The sequence below is a fragment of the Amyelois transitella genome, chromosome 6 (assembly GCF_032362555.1).
Source record: "Amyelois transitella isolate CPQ chromosome 6, ilAmyTran1.1, whole genome shotgun sequence".
Classification (NCBI taxonomy): domain Eukaryota; kingdom Metazoa; phylum Arthropoda; class Insecta; order Lepidoptera; family Pyralidae; genus Amyelois; species Amyelois transitella.
In genome coordinates, this window is record NC_083509.1 from 970,505 (window position 1) to 989,930 (window position 19,426).

Consider the following 19,426-nt stretch of genomic DNA (forward strand, 5'->3'; position numbering starts at 1 on the left):
CCAAAGGGAAGATCATCCGCCACTCTAGGTGTTATGCCTGGGGAACCGCGGCTCCGACGATGTTGTGTCGGAGGTTGTATTTATGCTACAATTCATGAAATCTTTGCAATCGCGATTTAGATTCTTCGCTGCCATTGGCTGAGCGCGTCAATTACTTTGCGATGATTGACAGTTGTTGTGCGATTTGCTATTTGTGACGTGTGGCGTAGAGATGTCGCCACAAACTCACATTACTTTGTTACTTAGGTTTAACTAGCAAATAATTCCTTTGGTAGAAAGTCTATATATCGAGCACTATTTTAGTGCACTAAAGTTAAAATAAATTAATAAACAATAGGTACTCTCTACACTTGGTACCTTGGTGTCGTTTAAATGTTGAAAGCCCTCAAGTATTAAAGAAAAAGGCTTTTAACTGCCCAATTAAACAAACAGTACTTTTTAAGGATTTTGAGTGAAGGATTGTGAAACTGACCTACATACATAGCTTATTCAATTAGTCCTTTCAAAATTCGCGTAGGTGAATTGTTTTTGGTTCACATTGCATCACGAAGGACACTTGACATAAAATAATTGAGGTGCATTCAAAATCATGCTTCAATTATATCTATTTTATGCACGGGAATAATTTGAAGCAAATAGCGCTGGTCTTCGTGAGGTGGCTCATACCCATGCTCTTCTCCATAGAGGTGAATACGCCATCGGGACTAACAGACCGCGCGATGCCGTTTATATCGCGCGAAAAACCCCGCTGTTTCGCTTATTATTATGACGTGAAACAGGACTGGTGCCGTGTGGTTCCCGGCACTAATAGAAGAATAAGACCACTTTATCTCTTTCCTAAGGATGTCTTAAAAGGCGACTAAGGGATAGGCTTATAAACTTGAGATTCTTTTTTTAGGCGATGACAGGTTGCTACTGTCATTATTTGCATCTTAACTCTATCATTAAGCCAAGCAGCTGAACGTAACCTATTAGTTTTTTCAAGACTGTTGACTCTGTCTTCCCTGCAAGGGATATAGACGTGACTATATGTATGTATGTAAAATTCATCTAAATTAAAATCTTAGGTGGCATAATGTTACTGGTTACAGCATAACTGTATAAAGTTCACAAAAGCAAGAATGAACTGACGAAAAAAAAGGCATTGAAGTTAACAAAATAATAATAAATAACAGTTAGGCAACCCTGAGGTATGGCGTTATCAATAGACGCAATATCACGGGTAAAATGCCACAATAGGGGAAAGTGTAATCATAGCACAGAGCGCGGAATGTCCAGCAGTTGCTTTGTGAACTGCAGTAATCACTAATCACAAAGAATAAATACGGTCTCGTGCTGGCAAAATCAAGCCATTTTGTGTAGGTAATTACATACATGTATGTTTATGTGCCGTGTGGTTCCCGGCACCAATAGAAAAAAGAATAGGACCACTCCATCTCTCTCCCGTGGAGATTGTAAAAGGCGACTAAGGGATAGGCTTATAAACTTGGGACTCTTCTTTAAGGCGATGGGCTAGCAACCTGTCACTATTTGAATCTCAATTGTATCTTAAAATTTTCAAGATTAAAAAAAATACAATTACTGGCCAGTGTATTTTAACACTCGGATTACTAACTCTAACACGAGAACAATGGAGACACTCAAAGATGTGAGAGATTCTGTATTTATTTTTTTCTAAATAAAAAGATAAACAAACCACACAAACTCACGTACTTTATGCATATAGCATAATTATAATTGTATAGACGAGGATATTCTGAGAGTAACAGATGACCACTTCCACGTGATAACGAGACGGCGACGAGGCGACACGTGAGGCACGCGATAAGGGCTCCAAGGGCAGGGATCCAGTTAGTGGCACTTTAGATCTATTTGCAGTGTAATATTAATTAATTTTTATATTATAAATAGAAAATTTAATTAAATTGAAGGCAAATTAAAATTAAAGCTAAACTACTACTTATAAAAAAGAAAGCAAAAAAAAGATGATTGTTTGATAGTTATAAAAGAAATAAATCATTTGCAATGGCGGACTTATCCCATGAAGGTATCTCTTCCAGTCATCCGAAAACCGATAAAGGAACTAGATAATTAAATAAAAAACCAGCGAGTCGCTGTGTTATTTTATTAGCAATAATATAATAATATACCTACTAACTAGTTACGTATTATATTATTAGGTAGGATATTATTAGTTTATGTAGGTATATTACAAACAAACAAACAATATTTTCTCTCATCGTAAGAGCATTAAGACATCTATCGTCTGCCAACACGCACAGATCCAATAGAACTTCCATCGCTACATAAGAATAAATACAAAAACATCCTTACACTAGTATTCACGCGATATTGGCCCAACATTGGCTCCAGTCATTGGCGCATTAGACCAACGTGTAAGCTATTAGAACGTACGCACTTTCCCCCCAAAGATGAAGTCTTGCCAAACAGAGAGCCTTACTATTGAGAAACACTTCCGGCACTCCTTTTGAGACTTTCTTCATACTCCAAATTAACAAGTGCTGATGGAATAATGATAATTGCATAGACAAAGGATGATATATGCCGTGTGGTTCCCGGCACCAATACAAAAAAGAATAGGACTACTCTATCTCTTTCCCGTGGATGTCGTAAAAGGCGACTAAGCGATAGGCTTACAAACTTGGGATTCTTTTTTAGGCGATGGGCTAGCAACCTGTCACTATTTGAATCTCAATTCTATCATTAAGCCAAATAGCTGAATGTGGCCATTCAGTCTTTTCAAGACTGTTGGCTCTGTCTACCCCGCAAGGGATATAGACGTGACCATATGTATGTATGTATGTAAGAATGATATATCACTTCGGTTGGGATGGTAGCCGGGACCGGTAATATTAAAATCACTCGATGAGAAATAATTGTTTTCGAATCTCGATTTGATGAACCTTCAATCGGTTATTCCACTTTGGTCCACTGGTCCAAATTCCACATTTTTGTATCCTGAAATCACCTTATGGCAAATCACGTGGGTGATCAAAATCAACAAGATCAATTGTTTCTTAATGTGGATAAAATTAACAAATTACAATTCTTGGATTTCCATAGGGTAGGATTGGATAACGTTACCTCGTTGTTACGTTAATTAGGTATTTAATTTTATTCAGAACGAAAAAGATAGAAAATATAGGAATAAAAAGAACTACTTTTAGTTACTATTTATATTATTTATTCAATAATTAGAAAAAAAACGTACCTAGCAAACTTGCAATTTCCCGATAGAAAAAATATTATGCTGAAACGATTATCGTCATGGTCCGTCTATTTTTATAATTTTGTGTCATCCATTACAAAACTTACTCGTCAATGGAAGAAAATCGTTACGTCAGAAATCCCTAGTTTTTTAAAAAATATCCGACACGGGTTATAGTTAATTATTCAATTCCTTCAATATTGTCATCTACAACTACGTCCAAGTCTATGTTTATTTGAAGGTGAATGTTCTTCAACTTGTTTGTTTCTGTAAGTAACTTCTTAGTTTCTTGCACATATTATACTTTTTATTTGTCCTTTTCATTTGAAAGATTTTATTTTGTTATATAAGAATTCCTTGCGTTATTAATTGACAGAAGTAATTGGAAAAAACTAACATATACCGACCCCACGTAGAAAGTGGGAAAAGGTAACGACGAAGAAGAAGATATAAGAATTCCTTGCTTAATACTTTAAGAGGTGTACTAATACCGTTGTATTACTGGCGTAAATAAATAGTTTCATTATTTTTATACCATTTATAACGAACTATGTTTCCTTGGAAAACCGTTCAGTTTTAACATTTCACTAATAACAGCGAAACCGTTTATACTCAGTTTCTTTTGGAAAACAGTTGTGGTTGCGGTTTTCACCAGGCCCGCCAATCAGGAGATTTCCCGCCGAAATTGATAAGGTGTTGCGTCACAAGATGGCGCAAACTCGGAGGTCGCGGCCGATAGACCGAGAAGTAAAACCAGCGAGTCTTACTGTGACGTGTGCTGTCATTACTATTATCTCGTTTGAGTGCCGTGTGGTTCCCGGCACCAATACAAAAAAAGAATAGGACCACTCCACCTCTTTCCCATGGACGTCGTAAAAGGCGACTAAGGGATAGGCTTACAAACTTGGGATTCTTTTTTAGGCGATGGGCTGTCACTATTTGAATCTCAATTCTATCATTAAGCCAAATAGCTGAACGTGGCCATTCAGTCTTTTCAAGACTGTGTGGCTCTGTCTACCCCGCAAGGGATATAGACGTGACCATATGTAATTATGTATCTCGTTTGACGTGTGATAAAAGTCATCATCGTCCTCCTGGTGTTCATCCAGGTCATCACTTCTCTGGAGGGGAGTCCGGTGTCCACATGTGACCTTGATCCTAGAGTGGGTAAGGCAGGTTCTTACAAGGAGAGAATCAAACCTAATCTTAGCAAACTTTGCACACAACTAGTTGCCTTCCTTAGATTCACCTAACGATGTTTTCACTCACCGAAGGAGTATTTAGGAAGGTCGCTCACAGATTTATTATTTCAACATTAAAATAGATAATAAAAAGTCTTTAATATTGTTAGTATCATAACATTGACTGAAATAAATGTTTCTTTCTAATTACATAATAAAAAAAAATATTAAAGAATACAATGACATATTCTCGGCCAAGTTTATGTTAAGTAATCTGAAAAAATTACGACGGACTTGAACATTCGAGTGAGCGCGGAAGTCCCCGGGTTAATTATCTCGTAATTGTTTGTCTAACTGTTAAGTTGTTATTATAATTGCTAACATTATACTTATAACGCATGGTTACACTGATTACGGTGGCAATTACATTCAAGATTGACATTAATCCTATGTATGTAATAGAGATTTATGTCCTAGAGAAATTTGCTTTTTTGTTGCTAACTCTCTCCCATTTTTGTCCATTTGAGGTTAAGCTCGAAGGTGTTGTTTCGAAACCATGGACATTCAAACTGTTCAAATAAAATAAGTTTTATATCTGTATTAAATTAGTGGTAGTGGACCTTTACAAAATGACAATTTTATCTCTTTTCCAATGATGTTACAATTTTTATGAAACAAGAAATACCTAGTACCTCGAAGACAAATGGAAGTCGCTTCGTGTACCCAACCCACTCCTGGGTCAGAGCCATACGTGGTTTAGGTATACTCTTTATATCATAAACAGAGGTTCCCCTCTTCACCAGGAAGTTTGTAACTGGGACATACCTATAACTGAGAATGATGATAAGATGCAGTTAATAACTCAAGTTAAAAGTTGAAAGGTCAACCTTCAGATAAATATTTCGCATCAACATGAACACCTCGCAAGGCAATCTAGCTCTAGGCTAGACGATAAAATAAATGTTCAATCTTTATTGTAATGATGAGTGAATTTATGTTTACGGCCGTTCTGACAAATTGCACATATGGGATGCATATGCTAACTGAAAATAGAAGTCATCTCTTGGAGTGCAGAACTGTTTTAATGAGCGCTTAATAAAAAAATGGGGACATAGCTAGGCATTGCTTCATATCTTGAGGGATTTGGAAAGTTTCAATCATTTCAGCCCTTTACATGGGTTTATAAGAAGCCTTACTATGAATAATTAATCTCATTGGAAGTGACCTTTGTTACTTTCCTGCTTATATAAGGAATAATAGTAATTCACTAATCCATCTGATCTTATAAATCTGTAGAAGATTTTGATTAGTGAATTACGATTATTACTTATCTGTTAGTTGCTTCTCTGATGCAGTAGTGGTATTTACTCTGAGCTATGGTCTCGAAAGAAATAAAAAAACTTTTAATTCGTTCCCACGGTCATTTATTAATTGTTTTGAATACCTATCTACACACACTGTACCCAATTGAAATCAGTGTCAACTATAAATTTGATAAAGTGAAGAAATAATTTATTTTGGTATTACATATTTCGTAAGATGTTTGCTGATATGTGAATTAAAAATAACTCAATTATTGGTCAATTGATGAGTTTTGTGAAGCAACAAATAAAGCTCAGACGATTAGGATACACGTAGGCACACTCATGATGTAATAATATAACTTTTTTAACTGATAAAACCATAGGAATCAAAATAAAGAACAAGGTACATAATTTAAATTTCTATACTATATCTGGATATTCCATATAACCAAAGAAATCTAAATAATGACTACAAAATTCGGATTTCTCTCGCTCTGACATCAGTTTATACAGCTAAATGCGACCTTCGAGTTTTGTATCTTTTAATGTAATAAATGAATTAATGAAAAAGACGTTATATGTCCATCTAACTAAAAGGGTAGGAGAAGAAACCCCTTTGTTTTTCATTTCCTAAATAAATCAGTAACTAACTCATAGATGTGGTGGGGAATAAAAAGAAAGCATAATTTTTATTATTAATTTTCTGTGGTTTTTAACTGCCGTAAAGGTACCGGCATTTTAGAATAGGACTACTCCATATCTTTCCAATGGATTTCATAAAAGGCGACTAAGGGAATGGCACATAAAGTTGGGATTCTTCTTGTTTTTTCAGCTAGCAACCTGTCATTATTTGAATATTAATTTCATCAGAAAAACATACAACTAATTGTGGCTTCACAGGCTTTTGAAGACTGTTGGCTATGTCTACCCCGCAAAATATATAGACGTGATTATATGTATGTATCAATTTCCTGAATCTTCGTTAGACATAAACGCGTAAAACTCTTTTACAATGAAGTTTTAAGTCAGCATCTCTTAGTAAAGAGAAAAATCATGATGACTACATACTCGTAAAATACTTACATAGTATTTGGTAAAATATAAATTGTAACATCATCAAAATGGGCACGATATCGTGAAATGTTCTGCCTGTTCTTTAATACTGACATTTGAACAACAATATCACGGAAATGATCTTTTTCAGACATTACAAAATAAATAATAAAAATAAAATAAATGTATACGGGCCAAATTACACAGATTAGAGTTAGCCTCGAAGTAAGTACGACACTTGTGTTACGAGATACTAACTCAACGATACTATATTTTATAATAAATACTTATATTTATAAACATCCAAGACCCAGGACAATCAGAGAAAGTTCGTTCCTCATCATGCCCTGGCCGGGATTCGAACCCGGGACCTCCGGTGTCACAGTACCTACTACTGGTGCGCCACAGAGGCCGTCAAAACAAAAACTTTTACATGTACCAATATCAAACGTGCATGACCTCTGGCCCAAAAAAAATACATAATTATGTAAAATACATATTATGTTGCCGTGTGGTTCCCGGCACCAATAAAAAAGAATAGGACCACTCCATATCGTTCCGATGGATGTCGTAAAAGGCGACTAATGGATAGACTTATAAACTTGGGATTCTTCTTTTAGGCGACGGGCTTGCAACCTGTCACTATTTGAATCTCAAGATCATCACTCAGCCATCATCATAAACATCTGAACGTGACCTATCAGTTTTTGAAGACTGTTCGCTCTATCTACCCCGCAAGGGATATAGACGTGATAATACATATGTATGTACTAGAGGCCGCCCGCGACTTCGTCCGCATGGAAACCCTATCCCAATCCCGCGGGAACTCTGGGATAAAAAGTAGCCTATGTGTTATTCTGGGTCTTCAGCTACCTACATACCAAATTTCATGGTAATCGGTTCAGTAGTTTTTGCGTGAAAGAGTAACAAACATCCATACAAACTTTCGCCTTTATAATAGTAGTAGGATGTTGTTATATAGGTACCGCACGCTCGTCAAAAAGTAACCACTTTCAGTGAGCGATTAAAAAAAAAGTTCCTTTGTCTATTCCAAGTTATTTTCCATTATTTCCGAGGATGTATTGAAGTGCGTGACTGGGAGGTGCCGAGTGCATCTAATGCAGGCATCCGCGTACAAAGCCGTGCATCCGTTTTGCAAGGACATACGAGTGTCACTTTTACTGCGCCGCCTTGCAGTCTTAAACAGAATTTGTCAATAATCAAAATTATATCCTACTACTATTATGAAGGCGAAAGTTTGTATGGATGTTTGTTACTCTTTCACGCAAAAACTACTGAACCGATTACCATGAAATTTGGTATGTAGGTAGCTGAAGACCCAGAATAACACATAGGCTACTTTTTATCCCAGAGTTCCCGCGGGATTGATAGGGTTTCCATGCGGACGAAGTCGCGGGCGGCCTCTAGTAATACATAGGTGCGTGTATCCGAACTAATTGTTGTCCGAACAATTTGTGCCGTGTGGTTCCCGGCAGTGCCGTGTAGTTCCCGGTACCAATACAAAAAAGAATAGGATCACTCCATCATTTTCCCATGGATGTCGTAAAAGGCGACTAAGGAATAGGCTTACAAACTTGGGATTCTTTTTTAGGCGATGGGCTTGCAACCTGTCACTATTTGAATCTCAATTATATCATTAAGCCAAATAGTTGAACGTGGCCATTCAGTCTTTTCAAGACTGTTGGCTCTGTCTACCCCGCAAGGGATATAGACGTGACCATATGTATGTATGTATATACATAATAATCAATTCATGTCTATTCTTTGCGGGGTGGGCAGAGCAAACAGTATTGAAAAAACTGAAAGGCCACGTTCAGATGTGTGGCAGTGACAGGATGCTAGCCCATCGCTTAAAATCGCCCTCAGTCGTCGTTTACGACACCCATGGGAAAGAAATGGAGTGGTAGCAAACATAATTATGTAAGCAATTCTATAAACGCTATTCCTCTTTTGTTTTTTAACGAGAAAATAATCACGAATTGTCAATAATCAAAGTGGGCCATCGCAAACAAAAAAGTTCGGTCGATTACACCTAACGTACAGACAGAATAATAACATAACAGTACAGGGTATTGTTACAAAATGTCACCGGTGACGATGACTAAAAAGTCGACGACCCGTGTGTGATTTAGTGATGACTTCGGTACAGAATGACTTGGACACTGATCTTGTAAATCATTGCCGAATTACTGACTTATTATTAAAAATCACCAAATGATTATAAGACCAGTCCTTTTAATGGCTATGGCCTCTGTGGCGCAGCGGTAGAACGCTTGTCTGTGACACCGGTAACGGAATTTAAATTTTTCAAGTAATTTCTTAGCGATATTATTTTTCATAATATTCATTAAAAACAATATATAATATTAAACCTTACCAAGGTGTCCAAACTGAAATAATATTTTTTTTAGTTTGTAGTTTAGGAATTTTACTTTATTTTAATTAGGTAGGTTTATTTTTAGTATAATTTTAGAAATTGTACCTAATAGTCACATTTTGTCAACTTAATTCACCAAATAAATATTATACATTAAACTTCATTAATATTTTAGATTCTTCCTTCACATGGTTTGTTTCTTTGTTAATGTCAAAATAACGTTACAATTGTGTGCTGGACTTGATGCCCTGGTTTAAGTAACAATGGGTCTTGAGATTAACGGGAGGTTAACGAGGTACCTATAGATAATAATAACCATTAACAAAAGACGAACAGTAATCTCACAAAAAAAAGCCAGTGACGAACTCTTTTTGTATTGCTTACAATGGAAATGCAGATCGGCGAAAATATTAGATCATGATCAATATGTTTTGATTGTATGTGTACAATAGAAAGACTTGTATGACTTGTAAATTGAGTGACAGGATAAGGAGCGTGCTATGGGAATGTTGTTATGTAAAAGTAGATATAGTGACAAGTTTGGTCTTGTCAAGAGGATGAAAGAAAGCAGGCTGACTAAGCATACATATAAACAAAGGGAGTGTGAATGGGACTGTTGGAGTGAAGGCCTAGACGAACGTATCTTGATCAAATTGGAGACGTTCTGGCAAAAGGTCAGGTCAAGAATACCCGAAAGCGACGACCCTGCATGGAGCGAGTTATAAATGTGGATGAAGCGAAAGTAGTATGCAGGGATCGTGGCGAGTGAAAAGAGGCATGATTTTATGTACCTATGTATGACTTTAATGTGTATCTAAAAGTTGGTAAAAGTGTTAAAATTGAGCTGTTAGATAGTGATTGATGCTTTTTTAATAAGAAAATAGTCGCTTCTTGTATATCCTTACAAAGAGAGCCAATAATCTCATAATAGTGATTAATTCATGTGACATTTCGTCTATAAATTATGTTACCTATTGTACTTTTATATATTTTTGTCTAATGAACACAAACAGTATAATGATGAGTTCACGTCTCATTATAAGGTGTTGATGATGCGTTCAAAATAAAGAATGTTTTGATACTAGCTTGTCTAATGACGATGATGGAAATTTACTGACGCTATAATAGGTAATTGAACAGGTGTTTTGGATAGATCATGGTAAGATACCCTTTTTTATACATGAATTCATAGACCTTAAGCTCATCTTGTCATTTGTTTGTCATATAATTTTCATGGCAATTTAAATAAGAAGACCGCTTACTAAAAAAAACGAGCAAGAATATAAACTCATTGAAAAACATTGTTTATTTTAAATTAAAATTTTTGCTCCTTTAATGTGAATTAATACATAACAATTTTAAGTTATATGACGTGTCCCATAACAATGAATAAAATTTTTGAGTTTGAAATTTGAATTTGAGTACATTTGAGTGTATTTTTATTTCAACCTGTCACTATTTGAATCTTAATTCTATCTTAAAGCTAAATAACTGAACGTGGCCTATCAGTCTTTACAAGACTGTTGGCTTTGTCTACCCCGCAAAGGATATAGACGTGATTATATGTATGTATGTATGTACATTTGAGTGAGAAAGTTAACGTGGATAGCTTATAATTCTGTTGCAATCGTGTATGCTTTTAATCTGAATTCCTAATTACCCTCTATACATATTACGTAATGGTATTGCAGTATCTCTGTAAGTGCATTTAAAAAGCACTCAAGAGGTTTTCGTTTTAAGATCAACCGTTATATCTCGCACGCAAAATCACGCAGTTAATTTCGGGTGAAATACAAGCGGGGTGCCGTCAAAACTCCACAGAATTCTTTTACATGTATATAATCTTTAAGTAGAATGATAAGGATATATGTACCGTTGTAAAATTCCCGATACTTTACAATAGGACCACCCCATATCTTTCCCATGGATATCGTAAAACGCGACTAAGGTAAGGGCTAATGAACTTAGGATTCTTCTTGCAGACGATGGGCTAGCAACCTGTCACTATTTGAATCTGAATTCCATCATTAGGCCATACAGCTGAACGTGACCTTTCAATCTCTTCAAGACTCTTGACTTCGTTGACGTGAGTATATGTATGTATGTACGTTTCTACTTAAGTATAGGGATACACTATACATAAAATATCATCTTTATCCCTTACGGGGTAGAAAGAAGCAATATTTGTAAGGCTCAAGTAAGATCAACCGTTAACATACATACATACATATAATCACGTCTATATCCCTAGCGGGGTAGACAGAGCCACCAGTCTTGAAAAGAATGATATGCCACGCTCAGCTGTTTGGTTTAGTGATAGAATTGAGAGTCCCTTATTCGCCTTCTACGACATCTGTGGGACAACAACAACAAGAACAACCGTTATTTTCGGCGAATTCCAAGTGGGACGAACGCCGTGGAATTCTTTCTGTTTTAAGGAGAAGGTTAGGGACACACTGGCTCTACTTAAAAATATATCATATCATGTCTTTATCTCTTACGGGGTTAACAGTGGCAACAGTCATCAGACTAGAAGGCCGCGATGATGATGGAATTAAGATGCAGAGACTGACTCGCCTAAAAGAAGAATATCTATTAACTTTATATTATGTATTTTTTTAGACAGTTTACATAAATTTTAGGTTTTATAAAAATCCTTCAATAGTTAATTATCGTGATCGTAGGTATTTCTTTTTTAATTTCTTTGTCTGCTTTGATGATTGAAGTTTATTTTCTCTATGGCATACCTTCTTTGTTCATTAGGTACTTTTAAAATCACATCAACCAATGTGATTTTTTTTAAATGGTAGATATTACCTAAGCTCATTTTTTTGTTTTTTAAGTTTGGTTCGAAGATGCAATGAGATAGAGTTATTGAAGAAAGTACATGATTTTTTAATGAGATCATTAATGTAGTAGGAAAAGTACTTAGTTACTATTCTTAATTTTTTATTTACATAAATTTCAATTTAATGGTAACTCCGCGAGTGTGACCACCTCCTTAGTGTCAAGGACCTCTTTAGACCGGAATTTATTGGATTAAAATATGCAGTTGCATCGCTTTTTATTTTCCTTGTAAAAAAGGTCGGCGACCCGAAGGAATTTTGACTCTTTTGTACGACGTTACACACATTAAGTTAGTTATGTGTCAGTCATATAAGTATAGGTAATACTAGCTTCCGCCCACGACTCCGTCCGCGCGGATGTCGGTCTTCGCGTGGATGGTTTATTTCTCCATTTTGAGTAACTCTGACAATGACATCTTAAAAATATCTATTGGACTCAAATACGGCTAGGCTTCGCCTAGCATGTTTCGATGTTTTAGTAAGATAAGATCGCTTGAACTCAAAAATGAAGATTTTTTTTTCTACGTTTTTTTCCAGGATAAAAAGTATCCCATTTTATGCCCAGGATAATAAGGTATAATTGTACCAAGTTTCATCGAAATCAAACCATTAGTTTACACGTGATGCCTGAACATACAGACAGATTTTTTTAATCACATATCTGGGTTTGGTATCGATCCAGTAACACCCCCTGCTATTTATTTTTTCAATATTTTCAATGTACAGAATTGACCTTTCTACAGATTTATTATATGTATAGATAGATAAGAAAACCTCGGTGAAATTTTAGGAAGTAGGTAAATGTCGGAAGTTTAAAATTTACTATATTTCTAAACGTTGAAAAGCATCGTTGGTCAAACGAATTAACGTTAATTATATGACATAGATGATCAATGCAAATTGCCGAATGCATAGTATTGCTAATTAAACCTTAGGTAATTGTGTTAGTCTTTATTCCTTACGTTATAGACAAATCCTATAGTCACAAGACCAAAAATATTAAATAATATTTATGATAACGATTATAATGCCTTCTGAATCGTGGTAACGTTCCGGATGACAGTAAAGTTTCTTTGGACCGTGAAGGATGCTGTGAAACCTACCCAAGCAGACGAGGAAACTGAAAATCTCATCGAGAACTGTGCCTTGGAATCTATGAATGAATGATTATTTTGATCAACGGCATTGAGAGTGAAAAGGTACTTAAATTGATGTCTTTAAGGCAAGGGCAACTATGGCCGTGCCGTGCCGTGTGGTTCCCGGCACCAATACAAAAAAGAATAGAACCACTCCATTTCTTTCCCATGGATGTCGTAAAAGGCGACTAAGGGATAGGACCATATGTATTTATGTATGTACAACTTTGGCATAAAACATTTAAAAAAAAATACCTAACCTGTCACTATTTGAATCTCAATTCTATTATTAAGCCAAATAGCTCAATGTGGCCTTTCAGTCTTTACTGTTGACTCTGTCTACCCTCAAGGGATATAGACGTGATTATATGTATGTATGTATGTAAAAAACTAATTGAATGGAATAAACATCTTGACTTCTATTGCGACTGATAATCCAAATTGGGCTAGGTTTAAGAATGTGGACCACTAATCCTCCATGGGTTCGAGTCTCACATAACCGGATTCCCGAACCTGGGCGGGAAGAACTGTTAAAATCAAAAGTTCCTCTATAAGGTAGGCCAAGGAGTAAGGTGTAAGCTTACTCTTGGATCATAGCCGTAGGAGAAGGCGGTGGTCCTCTGGAGAAACTCCAGGCGAAATAAAAAACACGTTAAGCAACACGTCATTGTTTCAAAAATCATATTTTGATGACTTCTCATTTATAAATAATGACCGTAACAATGGAATTCGCCGACGATATTAAACCAAATATTTTTGTATATTGTTCTTCAAGTACATGGGAATCGAATTTAGTACTGTTTATATACATATAAAAGTGATAGATTCACATCCGTCAGTTAATTGATGTTATGAATGTGAATCTTGTGAATGAATGGCGCTTGCGATTGACGCAAATATATGTCATACATACAATGACATACATACATACATATCATCACGTCTATATCCCTTGCGGGGTAGAAAGAGCCAACAGATTTGAAAAGACTGATGGGCAACGTTCAGCTGTTTGGCTTAGTGATAGAATTGAGATTCAAATAGTGACATAGGTTATTAGCCTGTCGCCTAAAAGAAAAATCCCAAATTTATAAGATAGCTATCCGTAAGTCGCCTTTTACGACATCCATGGGTATGAGATGGAGTGGTCCCATTCTTTTTCTTATTGGTGCCGGGAACCACACGGCATATATGACATAGACATAATTAATCGCAAATTGCAATGAATTTGTATAAATTTAGTTCGTAATGTAGCGAATGAAGAAGGATAAAGTTAAAAGCACTTTGCAACTACGATATACTTACTTAGGTACATAGGTATTAATTAAAAAAATGATTACATTTGTTCTCCAAAAGGTTTTCAATTATAACTCAGCATAAGTGAGGCGCCCATAACAAAGTAGGAAATAAAATATTTTATTTAAAAAAATGTGCATTTTCTCCTAAAATTATTTTTTAATGTAAAGTGTTAATATGTGTTGCACTTAATCATTGTTTTTATTAAACTGTAAAAATAAGTATGTGTTACAAAACTGGGTTTGTTTTTCTTTTTAATTGAAACGCGTGGAAATTAGGTCATCGAGTAGGTTTCGTGTAAACGGTAAATTCATCTCCACTTAATCTACATACATACATACATACATATGGTCACGTCTATATCCCTTGCGGGGTAGACAGAGCCAACAGTCTTGAAAAGACTGAATGGCCACGTTCAGCTATTTGGCTTAATGATAGAATTGAGATTCAAATAGTGACAGGTTGCTAGCCCATCGCCTAGAAAAGAATCCCAAGTTTGTAAGCCTATCCCTTAGTCGCCTTTTACGACATCCATGGGAAAGAGATGGAGTGGTCCTATTCTTTTTTGTATTGGTGCCGGGAACCACACGGCACTTAATCTACCTACTACTGATAAACTGCTTCTATGCTTATGTCTTCTTTTACGATTTTTTTTTTCAAATATGGAATTTTAATCATTTTAATAAGTTTAATCAAATATGCAAAGTTAACCTTGCCATACTTTTGCAGGAGAATCTAACCCAAGTTAGATCATGGTTACAATACAACTAGGTACATCTCGGCACAGCGGTGGCGCAGCGGTAGTGCGCTTGTCTGTGACGCTGGAGGACTTGGGTTCGAATCCCGGCCAGGGCATGAACTAACTTTTTCTAACTACCCTGGGTCTTGAGTTTATCTACATCCCCTCATCTAACTGAGCAAAGTTTGCTCAGTTGGACTGTTGACCACATACTTATGAGTATTTATTATAATATATAATATCGTTGAGTTAGTAGGTGCCGTGTGGTTCCCGGCAGTGCCGTGTGGTTCCCGGCACCAAAAAAAAAAAAAAAAAGAATAGGACCACTCCATCTCGTTCCCATGGATGTCGTAAAAGGCGACTAAGGGATAGGCTTATAAACTTGGGATTCTTCTTCTAGGCGATGGGCTAGCAACCTGTCACTATTTGAATCTCAATTCTATCATTAAGCCAAATAGCTGAACGTGGCCATTCAGTCTTTAAGACTGTTGGCTCTGTCTACCCCGCAAGGGATATAGACGTGACTATATGTATGTATGTATGTATGTTATAATATATAATATCGTTGAGTTAGTATCTCGTAACACAAGTTTCGAGCTTACTTCGAGTATAACTCAATCTGTGTAATTTATCCCGTATATGTTTATTTATGAATGAATGAAAGCAGGTTGACTAAGCAGATATACAAGGAGAGTGTGGAGGAAAGGTCGGAGTGGGAAGACCTAGACGAACGTATCTTGATCAAATTAAGGGCGTCCTGGAAAAGGGTCAGGCCAAAAGTACCCGAAACCGCCGAGCTTGCATGAAGAGAGTTATGAATGTGGATGAAGCGAAGGAAGTATGCAGAGATCGTGGCAAGTGGAAAGAGGTAGTCTCTGCCTACCCTCCGGGAAAGAGGCGTTATTTTATGTATGTATGTTTATTTATTTAAGAGCTTGTAAAGAGTCAAGAAAGGGTGCGTTATTTAAGAAAACAAACGCACTAGCCGCACACTCCTCTCATGACAAGGCTGACTCCTCCCATGAATTGGCAGAGCCATGGCTTGTGGTGGTATAGGCCTTATCTCCGCGAACCTTTAATTAGAAGCTTCCCTGTGAACATCTCAGTCGGAGTATAATTACTCCGAAACTTTTGAACTGTGAACTCCACGAAGGTTGTCTATTCTTGTGGCAATGGGTGTTTGAACATGGACTTTCAATGTTATTTCAATTAATATTGTTCATGCCGTGCGGTTGTCGGCACAAATACAAAAAAGAATAGGACCACTCCATCTCTTTCCCATGGATGTTGTAAAAGGCGACTTAGGGATAGGCTTACAAACTTGGGATTCTTCTTTAGGCGATGGACTAGCAACCTGTCACTATTTGAATCTCAATTCTATCATTAAGCCAAATAGCTGAACGTGGCCATTCAGTCTTTTAAAGACTGCTGGCTCTGTCTACCCCGCAAGGGATATAGACGTGACCATATGTATGCAGGTATGTAATATTGTTAAATAGCTTCGCGTCGTTATTCTGAGTCAGATGAATTAGGATTACAAACCCTTTGGTCTCTCTGGAGAGGAGCCCGGGGTCTTATTCCACATGGAGCGATCCCATCTGAACTATCATCATAATTCTCCTTACGTCTCCAATTATACCCCCTTTTCCAGTATTCTCCCTTTGCTGTTGAAAGGAGAAACCAACCTATCTTGGAACAAGTTTCTGCACGATGTCTCGTGGTGAGAGAAGAGGGTTTACCAGGAATTTCATATACCTTGTAGTAAAAAAATGTTTACATTCAAATTGAGTCACACTTAGCTAAGATGGCCTACTCAATGACATGCACATGAAGAGAAGGTATTATTACATACATACATATAATCACGTCTATATCTCTTGCGGAGTAGACAGAGCCAACAATCTTAAAAAGACTGCCAGGCCACGTTCAGCTGTTTGGCTTAATGATAGAATTGAGATTCAAATAGTGATAGGTTGCTAGCCTGTCGCCTAAAAGAAGAATCCCAAGTTTATAAGCCTATCCCTTAGTCACCTTTTATAGTAATATTTTGTTTACATAGAAAAGACATCAACGACATCAAAATTAAATATATTATTATATATTGCTTACCTACTATATAAGTATATTTCTCGGAGCATCGTTTTCATTAAGTATTCAAAATTCCTTCCTCAGTAACATATAATCTAAATTCATTCAATTATTTCGTATATGTATTGATAGATTTATTCAGTTAACTTTTCCTTGCAGACAGAGCAAACACTAATTAAGTAGAATCTTTTAATGATTATTTGAATTAAAAAACCAAATTAATATTAGACAATCGACTACCCAGCGCATTTAACACGTCAGTGGTCAACACTAACAGATTATCGTAATTAATTTCCATCAGCTCATTGTCCTATGCGTTCGGTACAAGACACCGTGGGAATATTTCTTTTTCACTTGATCATTCAATTTGCTGTTTTCTTGCAAGTTCGTCGGTGACTTTTTAAAGTAGGTACCTAGAGTTGGGGTGTTGGGTTAGTATGGAACGTACTTCTGTACCTCAAAAATTCTGGGATTCGGCATTGATACATTTAATGTTCTAATTATGTATTCGAACTGTATTCGTACTGACAAAAATATCACGCGGTATGATTCTGGAATTCTGGTAGGTAGGTAATTTTTTAATATATGTATATGATCATCCATCACTTATGTTTATAAAGGTGTTTATCATACCTAATATACGATAAGTTTCAATTTATTGTTTAATAAAATTTCCGGGATTCAAAATAATTCGAATCCCGAAAGCAAGAAGCCGCCTCCATGCTTTCTTCGCCAAAATATTAGTTTAGGTAAATATGCATCCGATTATCCGATCTCTATTTATGAATGATACAGGTATCCTACGCGCACGAAACTTATTCTAACTCAAACTTAGGTACTTAGGCATTGCTGATAAGTTATAGGTATTTAGTAGCAAGGAGCCTAGAAGCCTTAGAAATTAGATTTATCACTTATTAAGAATTCATCGGGAAAATTATAGTTACTGTCTATGATGGCTGTTCATTTGCAATCGAGTAAAATCCGCCTGCAAACAAAGTGCAGGAAGTGGAACATAAAAACAAATTGTGTTTGTGTTTGAAGTGCGTAAAGAAACAAAAAGAAATTGTTAATTTGATATAACATATATATACATATAATCACGTGTATATCCCATGCGGGGTACGCAGAGCCAACGATCTTGAAAAGACCGATGGGCCACGTTCAGCTGTTTGGCTTAATGATAGAATTGATTTTCAAATAGAATCCCTTAGTCACTTTTTACGACATCCATGGGAATACGACAAAGTGGTCCTATTCATTTCTTTATTGGTGCCGGGAACCACACGGCACATTTAATATATACTATACTATATACTATACTATATACTATACTTTGGCAACATTATAATAATAAACTTGGTACTTACCTTCATATAAACAGTGTAGTAGGTAACTTCTTTTTTTTTATTTTTCCACTAGGTTCAAATAATTTGATGCTTTGCATTAATGACAAAAAATATATTTGTTCTAATTAGGTATGTGACTAAGATAATAAAGTTATTTTATTATATAAGTTTGTAAAGATAACTTCAATTTAAAAGATTTGCTATAAATTAAATGATGGATATGGTTTTCATTTATTTTAATGAACATTTTTGCTTTTTAATGTTTGGATTTAAGTAGGTAATAAGATCTTATAGGTATGTATAAGAATATAAAAAAATACCGTCGTAGATTGTTTTGTTAATAATTAAATTAAGAAGGTTGTTTTTATAACTTAAATAATATAATAAATTCTAAGTTCTCCTACTTTATGATGGTAATTTTAAAATTTTAGGACAAACAGTAAATATTGAAGTCCCCAAGTTCATAATCCTTTGAATGACAACTAAAAATTGTAGGTACCTACCTTGTACTTCATCTTGATTCCAATTCCAAAAAACACTAGCACACAAAAAAAAATAAAAACTATTATTTGCTCAAATAAAAAAACAAAAACTTTTCATTCAGTTGTTTTCAAACGCGTTTAAACTTCGAACGTGTTTTGGCGCGCAACCGGACGTAGCCGCGCTTGCGTACGGTGCGGCAGTGCGACAATGGCCGCTTCTCCAGCGAGGCGGTAGTTTTGCTTCCCTTCCAGCGGTGCAACGACCACTAACACGATATTTGCTAAACATCTAAACTGTAAACTGCATTAGCCGAAGGTGAAGGTAAAATGT

At 36.0% G+C, this 19,426-nt stretch overlaps 1 protein-coding gene across 1 annotated transcript in view; it reads right to left on the reverse strand.

The window, feature by feature from the left end:
- Window positions 1-19,177, reverse strand: part of LOC106140389 (neprilysin-4-like) — a 52,939-nt gene extending 33,762 nt beyond the window's left edge. The window contains exon 1 of the mRNA XM_060944671.1: window positions 19,117-19,177. Coding sequence (XP_060800654.1) covers window positions 19,117-19,128 — 12 coding nt within the window. The 5' untranslated portion in view covers window positions 19,129-19,177. The remainder of the gene's footprint in view (window positions 1-19,116) is intronic.
- Between the last annotated feature and the right edge of the window lie 249 nt (window positions 19,178-19,426).